General features: G+C 52.2%; 1 protein-coding gene across 1 annotated transcript in view; it reads left to right on the top strand.

Moving 5' to 3' along the window:
* LOC103590690 (chromosome unknown open reading frame, human C15orf27) overlaps positions 1–22,847 on the top strand; it is a 76,083-nt gene that overhangs the window by 33,226 nt on the left and 20,010 nt on the right. Inside the window, exons 5-8 of the mRNA XM_008572986.1 lie at positions 10,284–10,340; positions 11,395–11,533; positions 14,968–15,103; positions 15,378–15,412. Of these exons, the coding sequence (XP_008571208.1) occupies positions 10,284–10,340; positions 11,395–11,533; positions 14,968–15,103; positions 15,378–15,412 (367 nt within the window). The remainder of the gene's footprint in view (positions 1–10,283; positions 10,341–11,394; positions 11,534–14,967; positions 15,104–15,377; positions 15,413–22,847) is intronic.

The following is a 22,847-nucleotide window of genomic DNA, read 5'->3' on the forward strand; positions in this document are numbered from 1 at the left end:
GTTGCGATCCGTTGCCGGTCACGAAAAAAGACAAAAAGGAAAAAAAAACAAAAAACAAAAAACTTGGCAGGGGGTTGGGCCATGCAACCTAATATTTAAGGCCCTCCCTCCAGCTCTGAGATTCTAGGAATAATCCCAGGCCCAGAATGTTCCACCTGCCACAGCATTCTCAGCAACAACCAATGCAGGCAAGTGGAGAGAGCTGGGCTAACACTTCTAACTCCTGGATAAGAGGCCTAGAGGAAAAAAAGCACATCCTCGCTGACACTTGGCCTCAGAAGCAGACTGAGACCTGAGACTGGGCCATCAGGGTTACACCCAGAAGGAGATGGGAGGCCACCAAGCGGACAGTCCAAAGACTGGGTCCCTGGTGACTTCTCACCCCTCATCTACACTAGGGTAAGCCCTGAGACTCCATCTCATCAACCTGATGTAGAAAATAATATTCTCAATGTTTATGAGAATAACTCTGCCCGTTGCAGAAAATTAAGAAAACTTAGATAAGCCCAAATAAGAAAGCAGAAGTCACTCATGTTCTCATCACCCACAGATAACGACAGTTAATTTGGTTTATGTCCAGTGAGCCTTTTCCAGTGCCTACCTATACATACCTTTTCCCGTGCCTACGTATACATACCTTTTCCCTAAGAAAAATGGGATCATAGTGAACCTGACATTCTAGAACTTGCTTTGTTTTGTTCATTAATATTTTGTAAATGTCTTTCCATCTTATTTTAGATTATTTTATAGCAACATGCAAGGGTACTTCAAAAAGTTCATGAAAAGATTTGTATTATCTTTTTTTTTTTTTTCCTTTTTGTCTTTTTTCNACTTAGATAAGCCCAAATAAGAAAGCAGAAGTCACTCATGTTCTCATCACCCACAGATAACCACAGTTAATTTGGTTTATGTCCAGTGAGCCTTTTCCAGTGCCTACCTATACATACCTTTTCCCGTGCCTACCTATACATACCTTTTCCAGTGCCTACCTATACATACCTTTTCCTGTGCCTACCTATACATACCTTTTCCCGTGCCTACCTATACATACCTTTTCCCGTGCCTACCTATACATACCTTTTCCTGTGCCTACCTATACATACCTTTTCCTGTGCCTACCTATACATACCTTTTCCCTAAGAAAAATGGGATCATAGTGAACCTGACATTCTAGAACTTGCTTGGCCCTTGTATTATCTTTTAATTCTATTTTTCCACGCATTTTTTTGAGCACCCACATATGTAGGAGCATTCTACCTGATCATTTTTTTTATTAGGAAATAGCTCGAGCATACTGGAAGCATAGTGAATCATTTGTTGCACGCCTGTGTGCCCACCACCTGCTTTGTCCAACCCTAACATTTTGGCGCTCTCTTCCCCCATTTTCAGTGGCTGCATCCATTGTATATAGGTCCCTAGTTTGCCCTCACCTCGGACGTTAGGTTGTTCCCATGTTTCTGCTGTGATAAATGGTACCAGCCCTGAAGACTCGCCCCTTCTCAGCACCCCCAGCATGGCTCTAGAAGCAGCTTCCTAGAGGTAGGAAGGGAAATGGGTTCTCAGCCAAACTCACAGGTGTTCCTGCAGCCCACGGAGGTGGTTTCATCCCAACACGTCCTCAGTGAAGCTGCCAGCACCTCCTCCCCACCTGCTCCTCTCACGCCCAAAGTCCTCACCACCTCTGCCCTTACCTGTCACCATTTCCAGGTGTCACCAGTGGTCATGACTTACTTCTCACCCGAGAGGCCAGTTCATTCATGTGGGCCAGTGATACAGAGGGAAGGACAGGCCCAGCCTGCACAGTCAGGCCGGGCTCTGAGCCTCCTAGTTCAACCTCTTGCCCGCTGTGTGTCCTGGGGAAGACACTTCACTTCTCCGAGCATCGAGCTTCCTCATCTATGAGAAGTTAAAAGTGCCCATCTTAGAGGGAAAGTATTAGTTTGGGTTCCTGTATTAGTGTGGGTTCTCCAGAGAAACAAAACCAAACCTATAAATATAGACACATACGTACATATATACACATTCATACATATACATGAGGGTACTTCCAAAAGTTCATGAAAAAGTTTGTATTATCTTTTAATTCTTTCCACAAACTTTTTGAAGTGCCCTTGCATATGTAAAATAAGGAATTGGCTCATGCAGTTACGGAAAGAGCGCATTCTACCTTCCGCTGCCTTTTTGTTCTGTTCAGGCCCTCAACAGATTGGATGGTGGCCACCACACTGGGGAGGGCCATCTGCTTTACTCGGTCCACCAATCCAAATGCTAATCTCTTATGGAAACATTTTCACAGACACACCCAGAAATAATGTTTAACCAAATATCTGGGCACCCTGCAGTCCAGTCAAGTTGACACATAAAATGAACCGTCACAGTTCTCAGTACAGATCCTAGCACAGAAGAGGCACTTGATAAATGGAAGCTCTTGTTGATTTGTTCATTCAGCCAGCATCGTCAAGTGACTACTCTTTGTCAGGCACTGCAGAAAGCACAGGGGAGTGGGCAGTCTGCTCTGATCATTAAGACACAGGCCCAGCTTCAGGGTGCTACAGTCAGCTGAGCAAACATGGATAATGAGGGAATGAGAGCAGGGAGTGTAAGTCCCCCCAGTGGTCATTGGGGAGGGGGCAGTCTGCTCTGATCATTAAGACACAGGCCCAGCTTCAGGGTGCTACAGTCGGCTGAGCAAACATGGATAATGAGGGAATGAGAGCAGGGAGTGTAAGTCCCCCCAGTGGTCATGGAGGTCCCCAGAGCACAAGCAACCTGCTCCAGGATGTGTGAGCTTCCAGGTGGGTGGTGGGATGGAAAGGACTGCTAGGTAGGGGTCAATGAATGGGCAAGGGACAGAGGCAGGAGTGAACACAGTGTGTCTGGGTGTTGGATACGGCAGGGGAAATGGTGAGAGACATCCTGGGAACCCAGGCAAGGCCAGATCTCGAGCTCCCTCAATGCCTTGCTCAGGAGTTTGGGTCTTGTTCTGAAGGCAGCAGGGGGGTCCCTGGAGGGTTCAGAGCAGGAGAGGGGCATGACGAAACACAGTTTAAAGAAATCACCCAGGCAGCCAGTGTAGAGCGGGGGTTGGAGGCAAGGGGAAGACTGGAATTTGGAGACCAGATAGGAGACATGGTTCAGCTTAGGGTGGTGAAAGGTTTGGACCAGGAAAGTGGAATTGAGAATGGGGAAGGGCACAAGTTGGAGAGAGATGAAGGAGCTAAACTTGGGAGGACTTAGGAATTGATGGAAAGGGAGCGAGTGGGTGGGTGGGTAAGGAGTGTGAGGGAGCAGGCGGGCAGACTGCTAGGGGTCTGGCTTCATCGGCAAGGGGTGGTGATGCCATTTGCTGAGCTGGGAAGTGCTGCTCAAGAGATGAGTCTAAGCTGAAGACGTGGAGTTAGGGGACTTCAAAGTATTGGGTGGCAGCCAAAGCCAAGGGTGAGATTGTCCGTGGAGGGGGTATTGAGGAGAGAAGAAATTGGAGCCCTGGGAAACAATTTTGGTGTAGACAGAGGAAAAGAAATCTGCAAAGGTGACCAAGAAGGGGTAGCCAGGGAGGTAGCAGAAAACCCCAGAGTGTGGGGAATCCCGGAAAAAAAAGGGGCACTCTACGAGCAAGACAGTCAATGGTGCCACGTGTTGCTGACCTAAGTTAGACAAATCACAGGATGTTATCCACTGGCTGTGGCAACAAAGGGGTCATTGGTAATGATCAAGGGGTGAGCAGTTTTACTGGAGCAGAGGGGCTAAAGTCAGATTGCAGTAGGTTAAGTGGAAATGCCTTTTTTCAAGACCATTGCCTGGGGGCAGGGGGGGACAGTGGCTTAAGGGAGACATGGGGTCGGTGAGGATTTTTCTTAGGAGACTTGAGAATGTTCACGTGACAAGAGGAAGTTGCAGAAGTAAACCTTGCACGTCTTGTGCACCTCAGTCTCTCTCCTCTCCACCCAGGGTGTAGGACAGTGCTCCATGCGCTGTGAGCACTCGACTGATGTAAGTCATTTAACTGACTGACATCACATGTTCTTGTGTCTACCACCCCATGCTCTACAGGCCTTAGGCCTGCTGTTTTAAAGTAGCTGGGAATCTGGGGCCAGGATGAGCACAGCACGAGGCAGAGACAGTGCAGTCAGTTTGCCTGCGAGCCCAGAGCCCCTGGAGGTGCGAGCAACTGTGTCTGGTCAGGCAGAATCACCTTTGGACCCCTAGAGAAGATGCCACCCTGGGAGGAGGCATCTCCATGGGTCACCAGCCACAAACCCCAGGGATTTGGGGGGAGTGAGCGCCCAGGAGTGAAAGAGGAGTCTTGTTGGTCTGCTCTTGTTTTATCAACACCCAACCCCAGGGGCGTTCTTGTGATGCCCCACAGTCGCCCTTCAAACAGCACTGGTCACCTGGCATACCTTTCTTTTATTCACCAGTTCAAGACTGGTGACAATCTCAGCCCCACAAAGCTTTCTCACATTTCTTATTTTTGCCTTATAGTTCTGATCCCGGCACCCATGTCTCCTTCTTGCTGTTCTAGTTTAACTCCAGGGAAAACTTGCCCAAGAGTAGATTTTGCTTCTTGAGGAAGCGCCAGGGGTCAGCCCCCAGCTGCCTGGTACCCACTGTGGGTGTTTCTTAGGCTGGCCTGCAGAGCCACGCACCACCTAACCCCACCCCGCTGGGCTGCAGGCTGGGGGCTGGATGTGGGCCCTCTCTTCTCCCTGGCCGGTGGGCCCCACTTTGGGGATGGCTTTGCAGGCCGCAGGGTGCCCAGCCCCCACTCTGCTCACTAAGCCAAAAGGCATAAGAGCTTGGCTCATAGCGAATAATAAATGGTACCATCCTTGAGGTTTTGCCAAGGCTCTGGCCTTCTTGCTTATCAGAGCAACCTCCTGAAGGCAAGATTGGAATGAAAGGGGCTGAAAACCCTTAGTCCCAGGTGGGAGAGGAGGCAGCTGGAGCTGGGGACTCCAGTTTCCTCAGATCCTCCCTCAAAGCTCTTTGCAGCTCTTGGGGGCAGGATTGCCAGGCCAAGAGTGGGGTGGTAACAAAATAATCCTGCGTCATTGCCCTCTACTTTTAGTTAGCAAAGCACTTTCCCTCTGGAGCTCTGGAGCAACTGGGAGGCCGGCAGCACGGGAGGCGGTAGTTCTGCTCTCAGTCTAGGTCAGTGGAGGGATCTGGCCAATGTCACATGGTGTGGTAACAAAATAATCCTGCGTCATTGCCCTGTACTTTTAGTTAGCAAAGCACTTTCCCTCTGGAGCTCTGGAGCAACTGGGAGGCCGGCAGCATGGGAGGCGGTAGTTCTGCTCTCAGTCTAGGTCAGTGGAGGGATCTGGCCAATGTCACATGGTTAATAAAGAACAGTCAGAGCTAGTGAGAGGACCAGACGTTTGACTCCCAGTCTAATGCTCCTTCTCTGAGTTGCAACTGTGCATGTGGTCTCCTGTTGTAACCCAAGGCTGCCTTACCTTACACATCCCTGGGGTTCTCTTAGGTGCCCCAGGGGAGTTTTTTTTAAAAGTGTATTCCAGGCTTTGTGCTCAGAGGTTCAATATCCTGGGTCTCCATGAGATTCCAGGAATCTGCATTTTAAACACAATCCCCAGATGTTGCTGAAGCAGGGAATCCTCGCCTGCACGTTGGGAAGCACCAGCAGTCAGTGGATTGGTCAGCACGTGTTTTCAGAGGGGTAAGACCGTGCTAGGTCTGTGGGTGGGGGGCACTGTGGCCTGGTCCCTGCCTCCCTGGACAGGTGGTCTTGGCAAAGCCGTTTGGAGTGAGGAAGGATGCTGCAGAGGAAAAGCCAGTTGGTGGGGTTCTCGCTCTGGCTTTGACCCTGACTTGGAGCAGCCATCTTCAGGCCACCGCTTCCCCACCTGTAGCAGAAGGCTGGTCCGGGAGGGGTTCCCGAGCCCTCTCCGCAGCTGCCTCTTGCTGCTGTTTCCATGGGCCAGGCGGGGAAGGCGAGGCTCCCAGAGGACGTGGGCTTGAGCCTCAGAGGAGGCGTCCATGTGGACGGGCCAGCAAGGAGGGAAGGCAGGCGGCCAGTGGTCCAGCTGCTCTGCTTGCTGACTCGGCACCACTTTGGCCCATAAAACCGTAAACCCCCATCTCTTCCTGGCACACAGAGGCTCTGTGTGTGCTGCCGCCCTGCCCTCCCGCCCTCGCAGCCACTGCTGGCTGTGTCCCATGCCCGCCGGCTCCCTTCCGCATCCGCACACCACCCACCCCCGGGCCATCGCGTTTCCAGCTAAGAAGAGCCTTGTTTTTAAAGAAGCACGATGATTCCTCTTACATGAGGTTGTTANGGCCGGTGGGCCCCACTTTGGGGATGGCTTTGCAGGCCGCAGGGTGCCCAGCCCCCACTCTGCTCACTAAGCCAAAAGGCATAAGAGCTTGGCTCATAGCGAATAATAAATGGTACCATCCTTGAGGTTTTGCCAAGGCTCTGGCCTTCTTGCTTATCAGAGCAACCTCCTGAAGGCAAGATTGGAATGAAAGGGGCTGAAAACCCTTAGTCCCAGGTGGGAGAGGAGGCAGCTGGAGCTGGGGACTCCAGTTTCCTCAGATCCTCCCTCAAAGCTCTTTGCAGCTCTTGGGGGCAGGATTGCCAGGCCAAGAGTGGGGGTGGTAACAAAATAATCCTGCGTCATTGCCCTGTACTTTTAGTTAGCAAAGCACTTTCCCTCTGGAGCTCTGGAGCAACTGGGAGGCCGGCAGCATGGGAGGCGGTAGTTCTGCTCTCAGTCTAGGTCAGTGGAGGGATCTGGCCAATGTCACATGGTTAATAAAGAACAGTCAGAGCTAGTGAGAGGACCAGACGTTTGACTCCCAGTCTAATGCTCCTTCTCTGAGTTGCAACTGTTCATGTGGTCTCCTGTTGTAACCCAAGGCTGCCTTACCTTACACATCCCTGGGGTTCTCTTAGGTGCCCCAGGGGAGTTTTTTTTAAAAGTGTATTCCAGGCTTTGTGCTCAGAGGTTCAATATCCTGGGTCTCCATGAGATTCCAGGAATCTGCATTTTAAACACAATCCCCAGATGTTGCTGAAGCAGGGAATCCTCGCCTGCACGTTGGGAAGCACCAGCAGTCAGTGGATTGGTCAGCACGTGTTTTCAGAGGGGTAAGACCGTGCTAGGTCTGTGGGTGGGGGGCACTGTGGCCTGGTCCCTGCCTCCCTGGACAGGTGGTCTTGGCAAAGCCGTTTGGAGTGAGGAAGGATGCTGCAGAGGAAAAGCCAGTTGGTGGGGTTCTCGCTCTGGCTTTGACCCTGACTTGGAGCAGCCATCTTCAGGCCACCGCTTCCCCACCTGTAGCAGAAGGCTGGTCCGGGAGGGGTTCCCGAGCCCTCTCCGCAGCTGCCTCTTGCTGCTGTTTCCATGGGCCAGGCGGGGAAGGCGAGGCTCCCAGAGGACGTGGGCTTGAGCCTCAGAGGAGGCGTCCATGTGGACGGGCCAGCAAGGAGGGAAGGCAGGCGGCCAGTGGTCCAGCTGCTCTGCTTGCTGACTCGGCACCACTTTGGCCCATAAAACCGTAAACCCCCATCTCTTCCTGGCACACAGAGGCTCTGTGTGTGCTGCCGCCCTGCCCTCCCGCCCTCGCAGCCACTGCTGGCTGTGTCCCATGCCCGCCGGCTCCCTTCCGCATCCGCACACCACCCACCCCCGGGCCATCGCGTTTCCAGCTAAGAAGAGCCTTGTTTTTAAAGAAGCACGATGATTCCTCTTACATGAGGTTGTTAGAATAATGGAATTCACAGAGACAGAAAGCAGGATGGTGGTGGCCAGGGCCTGGGTGAGGGGGTGTAATGGGAGTTATTGTTTAACGGGTGCAGAGTTTCAGTTTGGAAGGATGAGAAAGTTCTCAAGGTGCGTGATGGTTGCACACCAGTGTCAGTGTACTTAGCATGAAGGAACTGTAAACTAAAAATCGGTAAAATGGTTAATTCCATGTTGCGGGTATTTTGCCACAATTTTAAAAGGGGAAGGACAGGGACAAGGAAGAGGAGCAGCAAGGGCAGCAGTAGAAATCGATTCGGGAGCCCCAGAATGGGGAGTTTGGGGCGGATGTGGCTGATGTAGCATTTCAGAGGAGACAAACACCGAGTTTCAAGCTCAGCACAGTTAGAGGGATTGGACAGCAACAGAAGAAACCAGGGCGATATGTGTTCTTACACAGCTTGAGTACACAGCGAAGAGCTGAAAAGCTCTGGGTCCCAATGCCAACTTCATCACCGATGGCCTGTGTGAGCTTGGGCAGCTTCCTGAACCTCTCTGAGCCTCTCTGCAAAATGAGAATCACATGCGAGGAGGGCTGGCCTAACGTCTGGCATTCATTGGCATATACTAGAAGGCAGATGTTACTCTCATGAATAATTGTAAGAACTGTATCATCTAACCCACCTCTCCAGCAAAAGGGGAAACTGAGGCCCAAAGAGGGGATTTGACTTGCCCAAAGCCACACAACCAGCCCATTACTGAGCCATAACCTCAAGATATCTCGGATCCCTCGCCTGCCCAGATCTCTTCCCACCCCTGGGAGCTGTCTTGCTGTTAAGCATAGGTCCACCAATCCAGAGATTGAGAAGCTCTATAGGAGTGGACATCAGGCTGCCGTATGTTCCTCTGTGTACTCAAAGGTGCTGACAGAACTGGCTGCCACCAGCATCCCATGTTCTCACCCTTCATGGAAATCAGGATAGTCCTTTATGGGGAAGAGGTGGATTTTACCAGCCAAGACTTTTTGCGGCATGTGTGGCTGGTGATCCATGGACTTTCTGCAGCTTTTAAGAATCTTCTTTGAAGAAAGATGTATTTGTGGTGAGGAAACCACTCCTGAAGGCAGCAGCATTTAGGAATTACTCATTTGTGCATGCGTTTGTCCATTCATTCACAACGCACAGTCACTCAGTGCCTACTCTATGCTGGGGAGTAGGATAAAAGAGAGAAATCAGACAGTGTCTCTTGGGCCTTAACCAGGGGACTGAGTGGGTCATTACCGCAAGTTACAGTGAAGTGCTGTGGGAGGGAGATGGTTCAAGAACTATAGGAACACTGAGGAAGATGCACCAACTGACCTGGAAAGTGTGGAAGGGCTCCATGGAAGTGACATTTGAGCTGAGGCCAGAAGGACAAGAAGGGGAAAGAGCCCTGCTGGTTAGGATACAGGACAAGCTGCTGTTAACAAGAAAACCAAAAATTTAGGGGCTATGGGGCCGGCCCGGTGGCACACTGCTACAGTGCGCCACTTGCGAGCGCAGCGGTGCTCCTGCTAAGGATTTGGATCCCACATACAGACCGGCCGCTCACTGGCTGAGCGAGGTGTGGGCGAACCACCGAGGGTTGCGATCCCGTTGCCGGTCCCAGTCCGGTACGGGCGAGACACTGAGGGTTGCGGTCCGTTGCCGGTCACGAAAAAAGACAAAAAGGAAAAAAAAAAAATTTAGGGGCTTAAACCAGACAGGGTCCATTTCTCACTCGTGGAAGAACAGGTTGGGTGAGCAGTTAAGTCTGATATGGTGGCTTGGGGCGAGTGGGGAACCAGCAGGCTTCCGTCTCATTGCCCCCCCCTCCATAGGTGAAGCTGGTTCAGCACCACACCTGCACACCCACGTTCTAGTCTTTGGGAAGAGAGAAAGAGGAGGAAGAGCTTAATCCCTTCAAGGGTACAACCTAGAAGCTGTCCAGAGCACTTCTGCTCACCAGCCGTTGGCCAGAACTTGGTCACATGGCCACTCTTGGACACAGGGAAGGCTGGGAAATGTGGTCATTAGCTGGGTGGCCATGCCAACGCTTCAATAATTGTAGGAGAAGGAGAGAAGAGATTTGAGGTGGAGAGGGAGGTCAACCGTAGTCTTCGCCACATGCAAAGACAACGCTGTAGGAGAGAGAGCTGGCGTGTCTGAAGATCTATAAGTGGTTTGCGGCACGATCGGAGTGGCAAGAGAGGATGCTGGACAGTGCGGCAGGGTCCTGAGTATCATTCCAAGGGATTTGGATTGTATTTTATATGTACCATGAACACGAAGGGTTCTGAGAGAGGGCTGGTGCCAGGGGGTGCCCAGGGGATAGCACAAAGATGGAAGGGCACTGAGCCTGCAGGTAGGTGAGGGGCTGCAGGAGATGGGGCTGCAGGAAGACCGGAGCTGGGGCACTCAAGGTGGGGGATGGAGCAGGCATCTCTTCCTATTACTGAACAGGAGAGCAGAGCTCCAGATTCTGAGCTCTGGAATCTTCTCTGCTGGGGAAGGGACTGGAGCAATAACTACTTTTCTCACTTCCTCCCCTCAGACTGTTCTACGGATTGTGGTACTTGGGATCTGGGACTACATCGAAAACAAAATTGAGGTAAGACCCAGTGTCCACCCCCCAATCCCCAGTGCAACTATCCTGGAAGCTGGCAAATGTCACCGTCCCATCCATCCCAGGGTGGGAGCCACCAAAGAGGCCTGCTCCTCCCTGCACTTGACCAAGGAAGTCCTTTCAGCTGTGCCTGTCGGGTGGGGCACGGAGGAGGCAGAGGCTGGGGAGTGGCGAATTGAGACAGTTTCCAGCAAAAGGATATTCTAGAAAAATCTCCTTGAAATTTCGCAACATTTTAAAATTTATTGAGTCAATTTGAAAAGCTTTTGAAATGTGTTTTAAAACAAATAAATCTACTCTAACATGGCCCAGTGGTGGGAGAGCTGTGCTTTTATAGAAAACTGTAAAAGCTCTTCCCAGCCTGAGTTTCCAGTCTGCTTCACGTAAACAGGGTGGGTGCGGTGGGTGGGGATGAGGTGTGGGGAAGGCCCGGCTGTCGCTGGCAGTTTTATGCACGCAGCCCAGTGCAAGGCAGTCAGGGTCTGCCGCCGACGCCTTCTTCACCGCTCACCTACACTTTAGCCTCTTCGGGCCTCGTGCTTGGGAGCTGACACAGGAGGCCTGGCCACGAGAGGCTCAGACCTAGGCCAGGCTAGGCAGGCACGTGGAGGGTCAGGGCGCAGGGCTCAGTCGTGTGGGCTGGTCCCCCTCTCCTAGCCCTAACTCCTGCTACCCACAGGGAAGGAGGCACCCACGCCTGCCTTGAGCCCCTACCTTGCCAGTGAGGGATTCAGCCTCTGCCCAGGGCCAGACACCGGATGCGGACCCCATCCTGAGAAGGGACAAGACAGCCCAATGTCATCTGAACAAAGGGCTGGAGATGGGCTGAGACCACTTGGAGGACAGAGAATGCTCAGGAGCATGTCTAGGAGGGGGAGGCCCTGAAACACCGAGGAGGGCCAGGAGGGACAGCCAGGGCTGGGGTGACCTTCTGGTGGGACATAGGCGAAGTCGCCAGCACCAGCGGCTTTGCCTGACTGGTCTAGGGTCTCAGACATGCAGCATAGCCCAGAGCACTGCAATACGCCTCCCCTCACAGGTCTTTGACGGGGCTGTGATCATCCTATCCTTGGCCCCGATGGTGGCATCCACCGTGGCCAACGGGCCCAGGAGCCCCTGGGACGCCATCAGCCTCATCATCATGCTCCGGATTTGGCGGGTAAAGAGGGTCATTGATGGTGAGTGGCCTGAGAGGGGGCATTAGGGCTGGTGGGGCTGCAGGGGGCTGCTCCAGAAATGGAAGCTGTGGACTGAGAGGGGAGGGAGATCATGTGACATGGCAGATGGCCACCAGCATCAGGGTGGAGGATGAGACCATTGGCACACAGAGAACCAAGACTGTGCCTGGAACTACCCCCCTGCTCAGGTGTCCATGTACCTGGATGGCCAGCCCTGCAAAGAGCTTACAGCAGGGCCTGTGGTTCTGGAAAGAGCAGCTTTTGACGCCTCGGGTATCTTGGCGTGTGCCTGCCACCGTGCTTCACTTATCTTTGGTGATACACACTCCTGGCCCCGGGTCTCCATGCCCAGAAAGAGTCTGAGCTGCTCCTGCTTTGTTCTTACCTTTGCTGCCATCGGGGCAGAGGCTGCCCTCCCCACGGAGCACCCTTACCTGGGCAGCTCTGCCCTGGCCTGGGAAGCCCTTTCTCCCACAAAATCTAACCCAGTGTGCGAAATAGACTGAAAGTGGGGTTGCTTTGGCTAACTCGGAGTGGAGGGGACCCAGAACCCACCCCCTTGCCCTCCGCCTTGTCCCCTGAGGCACCTCTAAGGAACTGCCAGGCCTGCTAGAGCACACTTTTAAAACCACTGGGATAGACGTTAAGGTCTTTTCCAGCCCTGAATTTTGATTTCTAATGATAGAAACTTGGCCATAGGAACACTCCAAGTGTTTACCCAATGTGTACAAGGCAGGCAGAAGGGCCTCTCGGGTCTCTCACCCGGAGGTGGGCACCCTCTCCCTGGCCTCTACCCCCGTGCCCCACCCTGTGAATAATGTGGGCTTCGGTCCTGGTTTCCATGCTGATATCTCATCAGGGAGCCCTTAAAACAGAGTCTTCATCACACTGGAATGTGGTTGGGTCCAACTTTGGAAGGCTGGGAGGGCTCTGGGAGATGATCTAGTCCATTTCTTTCATTTGACAGATGGGGAAACTGAGGCTAGGAGAGATGAAGGTCACGACAAATCAGGCTCTGAACCAGAAGAGAAGCCCAGAACCCCTGATGCCCTCCCACCCCCCCGTGTTCACTCCACCCGCATCCGCTCAGGGCCCTGTTTTTGGCTCTGTCCATGAGAACATCCGCTCCCCTCAGGGCAGGAACAGCGCCTTCTGGCTCTTTCTGCCAGCTGTGGACAGCTGCACACCCTCACGCTAATGGATTTTGACAGTCACAGTTTGAACGCCCTTCCCAGCTGTTCCCCCTTTTTTCTTGACACATCAGGCATAGCCATGCTACTAGGAGCCTCACAATAGAATGGGTGTGAATTTACTACTGTCACCCTGGGCGTGAACTGGCTTCAGCAAGGTCCAAGGAGGCAGCAGCAGCTCGGGACAGCCTCAGGGCCTGGAGATGGGTCTCAGGGACACGTGTCTGCCCTGAAGTCTGGAAGCAAACAGAAAAGTCCAGATTTCTCTTCTCTGTATGATTCCTGCAACAGCCAGAGAACATCTGGAGGTGGAGAGGCTGTGGATGATGGAAAGGGAACTTGGAGAGTGGAGGCAAGGAAGGTTCTAGAACACAGTGGCAGGAGAGGCATGTGACCAAGGTTTCAGAAGAGTCAGCAAGGGCTGGGTTCTGAGAGGCGGGAGAAGAGCGTAAAGGGCAGAGGCCAGATCAAGGCGAGGAATTGATTCTGGGACATCCAACATCCAAGGAGCCCAGAGCTGCTAAGCCCAGAGAGCTACCAATGGAGGGGTCCATGGGGCTGCTGCTGGCTGGGAGATGACGGGGCCCTTCTACTCAGAGTCCAGGCTTGGTCTTCTCATCTCACTGTGTGTATCAGTTATGAATAGGATCATCTGTGAGTAACAGAGACCCAGAATAACAGTGCAGCTTGTTTCTCTCCCATGAAAGTCTGCAGGTCGAGGGTCCAGGGCTGATGTGGCACTCACCCTCTGTGGTCAGGGTCTCAGGCTTCCTTTTTTGTTGCTCTGCTGCACATGGCCTACTTTTCAAAGTCACCTCATGGTCCAAGACGGCTGCTCTAGTGCCAGCCATCACATCCTCAGCATAGCCGGGAGGAAGGAGGAAGGGAGGAAAAGATAAAGAGGTAAAGTGAGTCTCCAACTGCCTTTCCTTTTTTCACACTTTTGATGAGATATAATTCACATGCCATAAAATTAACACATGTAAAGTGTACAACTAAATGGTTTTTTGTATATTCAGAGAGTTGTTCAATCATCACCAAAACCTGAGTTTAGAACATTTCCATCTCTCCGGAAAGAAGCTCCTTACACATCAGCAGTCACTTCCCACCCCCCTCAGCTCTAGGCAAACGCTAATCTACTTTTCATCTCCATAGATTTGCTTATTCTGGACATTTCACGTAAAGGGAATCACACGATATGTGGTCTTTTCGTCTGCCTTCACATTTTCAAGGCTCATCTGTGTATCAGCACGTAGGAGCACGGCACCCCTGTGTTGTCACATGGCACGCCCTCGTGTGGCTGTGCTACGTTTTATTTATTCTTTCATCTGTTGATGACCATTTGGGTTCTTTCCACTTTTTGGCTATTATGAATAATGTTGCTGTGAATGTTCGTGTACAAGTTTCTGTGTTGACGTGTTTTTATTTCTGTTGGGCACTAGGAGTGGAATTGCTGGGTCATATGGTCACTCTGTGTTTAACATTTTGAAGAACTGCCAATCTGTTTCCCACAGTGGCTGCACCATTCTACATTCCTACCAGCAGTGTGTGAGGTTCCAGTATTCTCACATCCTCCCCAACCCCAGCTGCCTTTTAAGGAAGGCTTCTGGAAGCTGCTGCATACCACATGCACTAGTATCCCATTGTCCAGAATGTAGTCTCTTGGCCACGCCTAACTGCAAAGGAGGCTGGAAAATATAGACTTTTTTCCAGGCAGCTGTGCACAAACCCAAAAATTGAAAGTTCTATTCCTCTGGAAAAGGAGAAAAACAGATACCTTGGACACCATGAATCACCAGCAGTGTGTGAGGTTCCAGTATTCTCACATCCTCCCCAACCCCAGCTGCCTTTTAAGGAAGGCTTCTGGAAGCTGCTGCATGCCACATGCACTAGTATCCCATTGTCCAGAATGTGGTCTCTTGGCCACACCTAACTGCAAAGGAGGCTGGAAAATATAGACTTTTTTCCAGGCAGCTGTGCACAAACCAAAAAATTGAAAGTTCTATTCCTCTGGAAAAGGAGAAAAACAGATACCTTGGACACCATGAATTCAGGTTGTAGCCCTCTTGTACTTTCTGAATATTGTTGGGTACTTGGTTACCTGCCCCCCAACCCCCACCCCCAGATCCTAAGAGAACTGAGCCTGGGCCTTGAACCTGCTGCTGACCGGATACTGGGTCGGCCTCTCCCCGGCTCAAGCCCTGCCACTGCCAAGTTTTTCATGGGGTTGTCTCTGTCTTCCAGCCTATGTCTTGCCAGTGAAGGTGGAGATGGAGATGGTCATCCAGCAGTACGAGAAGGCCAAGGTCATCCAAGACGAGCAGCTGGAGAGGCTGACGCAAATCTGTCAGGAGCAAGGGGTAACGCACTGCCACGTTCAGTTCTGTTCCGTTCTGTCCAAGGCCTGGCTGGGGACACTGTGGTGCCTAAAGCCACAGGAGGCCGGAGCTGCAGGGGCCCCAGAGATCAGGGAGCTTGTCCAGCCCCTTGTTGGACTTAGGGAGAATGTCTCCAAGGTCACTGGTGCCCAGCCCGGCCAGGCCAGGGCTCGGCCCTAATTCCCAGGCCAGGTTTCTTCTCACTGCACCACGGTGACCTTCAGTTCCCCAGCCTGAGCTGTGAGTCACCAACTCAGTTCTCCAGAGTCTTCTCAGTCTCTACAGCAGGGGACTGCCTCTGTCTGCTGAGAGTTGCTGGGCACCATTGTGTGCTAGTCATCACACAGGACATCCAGACACCGCCAAAGGGTGTTAGCAGTGCTCTCTGCTCCCCACGGGCTATAATAGAGACTCAGAGACAGGTGGTGCGGCCTTTGAGGATGTGCCCAGCCAAGCCAAAGAAGGCAGTCAGCCAAGCCAGGGAGGGACCCTGCCTGGGAATCCAGAGACCTGTGCTCAAGTCCCAGCCTCTCTGCTCCCTGCCCTGTGGACCTTGGCCGAGTCGTGCCACTTGTCTGCCCTCAGTTCCTTCATCTGTAAGATGAGGGGCTTCTTTCATGTGAGTAGGACAGAGGGAGTTCTGAGGAGGTAGACTGGGCACTCAGAAGGTGGGTGACAGCTGGGCCTTGTAGCAAGACAGCAATGCTCTGTAGGAGCACAGCCTCAGGTGCAGGGAAGGTTCCAGAACCAGGCTGTAAGATGGGAATGCCACCGAGGGACTAGCAAGGTGGTGGGAGTGTGAGAGGATGGGCCAAATGACATGCACGGTCATTCCCTTCTGCCCTGTAGATTCTAGCGGGAGGACAGAGCCACTGCCTCTTAATCCATGAGCCAGACAAGCTCGGCCTCCACCTCTCAGGGCCCCAGGCCCAGCCTGGCCTGGCCTGCCCACAGCCGTGTACTGATGTGGTGCTGCGCAGTGAGGACAGGCAGCCCAGCTCCCCCCACCCCCCACTGCCAGTACCCAGGCCCTTGCCAAGGGGGTCTCAGGGCTGAGGTCTCGCCTCTCACATGGGTTTGCCATCTGTCTGCCTATCTTGCCAACATCCTGTCTCATCTGTCTTGTGCACAAACACTCTGAATGAGCTAAGGAGTCACCTGTCATTCTGACAAGCCCTGTGCCATTCCACCTTTTGGGTTTTGGTTGGGCTGTGCCCCTTGCCTGGGTCCCTGCCTATCTACTCTGCTTGTGTCCTTCAAGTCCCGGCTTCCGCACAGAATATGATGCTCCCCCACAGCCCCACAGCCCTCACTGTGGGTGTTCCCAGGGCACTGGGCACTCACTGCCATGGGCAGTGGTCATTCACTCCCCGGGGCAAGGCTCGTCCAGCTCACGTTTGTGCCCAGCCCTAGCCCAGCGCCCGTGCTGCAGGTCTCAGTAAATGTGTCCTCAGTGCATCTCTTGGCTCTTCAACCCCATCCTCTCCTAGCTGGAGTGGGGTGGGAAGTGCGTGGGATGTCCCCACAGGGACATATGTGCACAGTGTCTTCAAAGTCATCCCCTTGGAATGTCTGTCAGGGAACCAAACCTTTTCATCTACTTTGGGAACACCATGTCCTTTCATTTCAGCACAGAATGCTTATGAGGGACAAGAGGGACCATCAGGGGATGCAGCCCTCAGGGGCACATTGTCCAAGGCTTGGTCCTGGGAGTGGGCAATCTGTGTAGGATCCTAGCCCTGGAATACAAGTGTGCCAGTCTCTATGCAGCTGGCACCACCCTCGTTCATTCTCTCACAATTCATTGCCATCGGTGCCTGCTCTGCACTGGACTTGTGCTGGCACAAAGGACACCGCCCTGGATAGGGTGTGCCCCTGCCCTAATGGAGCTCTGGGTGACTCGGGGAGTTCGGTTGCAGTCTGGTGCGATGCATGCTTCACGGGGGGCATGTGCAGAGGCTCTGCACACCAGGTGGGGAAGGGTTTCCAGAGGAACTGACGCTGAGCAGGGCCACTTGGAGAAGGGCGCCAGGCAGAGGGAACAGTGTGAGGCCTGGGAGTGGGTGCTATGCTAGGGGCATGGGGGAGAGCAGGGCTTCCACATGAGCAAAGGGCCATGGGAGGGTGGGGAGGCAGGCTCGGGAAGAGCCTCTACAGCTGGCCGGAGAGTTTGGGCTTTCTCCTGTTTGGAAAGAGGAAGCCTGGAGTGTTAGAAGCAGGGGTGGGGATCCGCCCAGAGCTGAGTTTTTGATGGATCTTTCTGGCTGCTGTTGGAGGACAGCTAGGAGAGGGTGGGAGTGGACACAGGAAGACTGGGAAGAGAGGGCGTGGGCAGAGGGAGGTGTAGACAGAATCGGGCTAGAAGTTGATCAGGCAGCTCGCAGTCTAGTGTCTAACAGGAAAACCAGCAGTCAACTGCAGTTGGCAACGTGAGAGACACAGACACAGGGCTGCATCTATCCCTTGTAGATTTGCAGCCTCCCAGCCCAGCAGGGAACACGGTGACCCTGCCACACGCCTCACAGCAGCAGCACGTGTGCCACGTGGCCAGGAGAGAATCTGAATGGCAAGCCCACCTCCCACGGTTTCCATCATGACCTCTGTCCTGAGCTCCCGGGGGATCCCAGGTTCCTGCGGTCCTGCTTCAAGTCACTCCCCACATGTGGCCTCCTTCCCAGGGGTCTCAGCCAGAGGGAGATTCCCTTAGATTGTGCAGGAAGGAGCCAATAAATAAAGACAGATTCCCTCTAGGTAGTGACATCTGGAAAAGAGATGAACAGAAACAAACCATTTTAATGTAAAAAACATCTGAAGCCTGTCATTTTAGTTAAGACAGCAAAAGGCCCAGACAGGCTGGAGTCCCGGCGGGGCGGCTGGGTAGGGTGGGAAGGTTGCCTGGCCAGGAATGCTGCTCTGCCAGCGCTCGGCCGAGCCCAGTCCACGGGGCAGAGCAGGTAAACACCTCATGTCCAGCTGTATCTTGAGACCAGGTTTGAGACTTGGGCAACAAATACCCCTAAAAAAATGAGAGTGCCAGCCCATGGCATGTAGGGAAGGAGCACATGGAATGGTTAAGAATAGACTTTAGGGACAGACCTGGGTTCAAGGCCTGCTTGACCACTTACTGGCCTTGTGGCTTTGGGCACTGATGGGACCTCTGTGGGCCTTGGTTTTCCTAATCTGAAAAATGGGGACAGTAATAAAATCCTTGAAGGACAGTTCTGAGATTGTATAGCCTGAAGCCTGGCATGGGGTAAATAGTGACTAATAAGAGCTAACCCTACCCAGTCCTTCCCCAAACACCCAGTTTCCAAATAAGAAAACCAGGCAGTGGCGTTTGCCCCAGAGCACACAGCTGGTTTGGGGCTCTTGGAGCCAGGAATAGATCCAGGTGTCTTAACGGTGAACCCTGTTCTTTCCCAGCCCACCTGGTGCAGGGTCATGCTCTGCCTCACTCTTTCTCCTCACGTTCAGCAGAAACACCGATCTGATTCTGCACCAGTGTGGGGGGGGGTCCTGACCCACAGTCTCGGGGCAGTTCTCTCTCCGCAGCACAGACCCAGCTCCACTCAGCTGTCTCAATGGCATTTCCAAAGAGCTCCTGCCTGCCCACCCCGCCCCCCACCCTATTCCAGGTCATTCTAGTCATCTTTGTCACAAAATCTTGCTCTCTCTCTGCTGGAATTCTCAGTTTAATGAAGCAACTTCCAAACTGAATTCATTTATGCTGCCTAAAAAATGGACATTTACCAAAGTTCCAACGAAAGGTGCAGGGTCTCAGTTTAAATATAACACCCACTCTGCATGCACCACGCTCTCCCCCGGGAGGTGTTTGTGTACATAGTTGCCATGACTTCACTGTCCTTAACTCTTTTTAAAAAATAAACTTTATTTTTTAGACCAGTTTTAGATTTATAAAAAAGTTGTGAGGAGAGTACAGAGTTCCCGTACCCCTGCAACCAGTCGCCCGTATTATTAACATCTTACGTTAGTGTCTTTGTTTGTAACAAGGAATGAACTGGTATTGATATGTTATGCAGATTCCCTTTGTTTTCTCCTGATGTCCCTTATCTGTTCCAAGATCCCACTAGGGCACCACATTGCATTTAGTCTTTACGTCTCCGTGGGCTCCTCTTGGCTGTGAAAATTTCTCAGACTCTCCTTGTTTTCGATGACCTTAGCTTTGAGGAGCACTGGTCAGCATGCCCCTCTGTTGGGACTTGCCTGATGCTTTTGTCATGATTAGACTGGGATTATGGGTTTAGTGGGGGAAGACCACAGAGGTAAAGGTCATTCCCATCACATCACATCAAGGGCACGTACTGTCAACATGACTTGTCATTGTTGATGTTGACTTTGATCCCCTGGCTGAGGTAGTGTTTGTCACGTTCCTCCACTGTAAAGTTACTCTTATTTTTTTTCCATCTTAGCTTTTTTGGAAAGATTAAATTGCTTCTTAAGGTGACCCTGTAGAGACTCTCGGTGACATGGTTTGCCAGTTTCTTGCATGAATGTCTTGTACATGTCATCTTCTGTGCCACGTGGCAGCTCATTTCTAACTGCAGGCCACTCCAAGGTGCCCCAGAACCACTTCACATTATAGATGAAAGGCCCCTTGGAGAGCACCTGAGGCCCGGAGAAGGCGAGAGGTGTGCCCAACATTGCACAGCAGTCAGGAGGTTAGGATGGAAACAGAGGTCTCTTGTGGGCTCATTCCAGTGCTTTCTCCTGGGATTTCACTGGCCTTCTGATCTGGACAGGCAGACAGGATTTACTGCTTCCCTCCTTCCCATCATCTCTTCTGACCACTGGGTACACCTCATCCTTAATGGATTCCTACCCAGAAAGAGGAGCCGGAGGGGAGGAAGACACTCTTTGGGGTCTTCCTGGCCGGCCTTCCGCAGTCTGCTTCCAGGGTGCCCACTGCTGTGCTGGAATCACGTAGCCTCAGACCCCAGGATTCAACAGTCCTTCAGCTAGAAGGTGCTTTCTGTTCACTTCTGTTTTGTTCTCTGGATCCCGGCCAGAATTTTACTAAGAGTTAATCTCGCTGGTACACAGATGGATTCCAGAGGCGGGATTCTTGTGTCTGTCCTTTAGGGAGACAGTGTGAACTTTTTGTCTCTCTCTTTGTACTGGCTGTCTTAGAAATCAAAGCTGTTTTACATGCAGCGTTTAAATCAATGCAATGATATATTGACTCATCTTACGAAACCACTTCTGAGTTTTATGTATATCCACGCCCAGGTTCTTGCTCTAGTCTGAAGCATACTCTGAACTCCCCGTTATACCTGCGCTTTGCCCTCCAAGCCTTTGGCACCAAGTAGTACACTCCAACCTGGCCTGCTATGACGTTAGTTTCTCTTCTCTGTTGGGCCCTATAGGAAGGATAGAGGGAAGTTAAGTTCTCCTTCCTCAGCACCACTCACCCTGAGACTGTTGGCAAAATACTGAGGGGTGTGGAGTTCAGTCTAGGGTGACTTGAAGTCCAGCCTCCAAGGAGGCCAGTGGAATCCCTGAGTCCCTCAGGACAGCCTTGGACCTTGGGCTAGTGAGGGGTGGAGGGAATCCTCTTAAATGGGGAGCAGGCATGCTCGGGTCAGACCTCAGCCCCACCAACAACTAGCTGTCTCCCCCTTAGTCCCTGAGTCTCAGCCTCCTCGTGGGAAAAATGGGGTCAGCAAGGTTTATATCACGTAGTTGCTGGGGGGATCAGTCTGGCCCACTGGAGTCTCTCGGTGTTGAAAAAAAGAGAGAATAAAAATAGTACTAAACTCATTTGTATAATGGTGATCATTTAGAAAGGCACTGTCATATATTTTAGCTTATTTTGACTTTGATGGTCAAAGCTGGTAGGCTGGGTACTATGAATCCCTTTACAAATGGGGAAACTGAAGCCCAGGAGGCTATTCCTTGCCCAGATCCTGCACTTTGTCATGGAAAGGCTGCAACTGGAACCCAGGGCTCCAGTGTCCTTTTCCCTATGCCAGAAATAGGGCATCTGCACAAATCACGCTTAGTTGGGGTGAATGCCACTAGCTGCTGCATCAAACAAATCCTGAAATGTCAGTGGCCCAGCACAAGAGGGGTGTGCTAGTCACATCGTAGCCCAATGCGGGTTGCCGTGGGGGTGCGGGCGGGGCGTGGAGGGGCTCTGTGTCACACAGTCACGCTACCAGCGGCCTCCAGGCTCCCTCCGTTTTGTGGTTCTGTCCCCCTCTAAGTCCTCTGAGTCTTCTCCAGTCCACCAGTCAATACAAGAGGGAGACTGGAGAACTGGGCACAGCAGGTTTTTATTGGCCAGGCCTGGAAGTGTGACGTTGCTTCTGTCGCCATCTTGTCATCAAGACTCCATTACACAGTTCTAACTAAAGACACCAGGTGCTGTCAGAGTGGTCTGTGTGCCCAAGAAGAAGGGAAAACAGACACCTGCCCCGTCACCTAGCCCATAAAACAAGGCCAGGGGGTTCACAACGTTCCCTACCCTTTCCCCCTTCCAATATGGCAGGAGGCACAGTCACACTTATCAGAGTCCTCCCTGGACTTGTTTCCTGATAAAATAAGATGATAGTGTGGCCCCCACGCTCTAGGCATTTCCGATGAGGAAACGGGGTGGGGGCGGCGGTGTCAGGCCTCCCCCCATCCACTCCCACCGTCGTTCATGTGCAGGAGCCATAGCAGACTTGGAAGGCAGTGGGGGGCCTGCTTGGGAACTGGGGCCGCCTCCCGTGCAGGCTTCACTCCGGACTGCCCTGAGAATGCCAATGGGTCAACACAAATCACTCGCCTTTGAGGGTGGGCTAGCAGCTCAAAGGAGCCCTCAAAGGCAGGGACAGCAGGAAAATAGCAGGAATGGGGTTCTGCCCTGGCTCTGGGGATGGGGTTTGATGCAGGCTCATTCCATCTTTTCCTCCAGAGGCCCTAAGCTCCCAACTCTGCACAATAGCCTTTGTTACCTGGGTTATTCCAGATTTCCACTGTGGGAAGTTTGTTTGTTTGTTTGTTTTTAACATGGGAAGTGATTTGTAAAACAGCTGATAGCTTTAATGACAAGCCTATTTAGCTGATAAAATTAGCCATCAGAGGAATAACTTATGTTATCCTTTTGCCATAATTTAAATTTATGACCAACTTCCAGTCATCTTCACAGTGGATGGAAAGGGGCCAAGGTCAATCTCAGCTTCACCCTGCTCCTAAATCATCAGTTTGTATCTGTCTCCCGATTTTTATTGTTACCAACAATGGCAAAACTAATGGAAATAAACATTGGATGGCATCCCAACAGCAGATGGGATGGGTTTGAAGGCAGGGCAGGCTGTGCAGACAGCACTAATAGGATGGAGGAAAATTATTGCTATTGCATTAGATACCATCGAGCTGCTGGCCAAAGTGTGCATTGATCAGGCCGAGGCCCGTGTCAACGGGACTCTACAACCAGACCATTAAAGGCAGGGAAGCACTGGGTGTGCCCACCCTGCTGCCCCAGTGGGTCTGGCCCCACCTGAGCATGCATTAAAAGCCCAGCCCAATGGAAGGGGCCTGACTCACTCCAGTAATGCATGCTGAGGGCTTCCTAGTGGATCCCAACTGATTGCTCATATTATCTGATTAGAATACTTAGCTAATGACGTGCATTGAGTGGGGCTGTGACTGCACTTTAATTCTTCCCAAGCCTGGGGATGGTCTTTTTTTCCCACCAGGCCAGTTTGCCAATGGAAGATTTGCTTCACAATGTCATCAAAGCCA

The sequence above is a fragment of the Galeopterus variegatus genome, unplaced genomic scaffold (assembly GCF_000696425.1).
Source record: "Galeopterus variegatus unplaced genomic scaffold, G_variegatus-3.0.2 Scaffold860, whole genome shotgun sequence".
Classification (NCBI taxonomy): domain Eukaryota; kingdom Metazoa; phylum Chordata; class Mammalia; order Dermoptera; family Cynocephalidae; genus Galeopterus; species Galeopterus variegatus.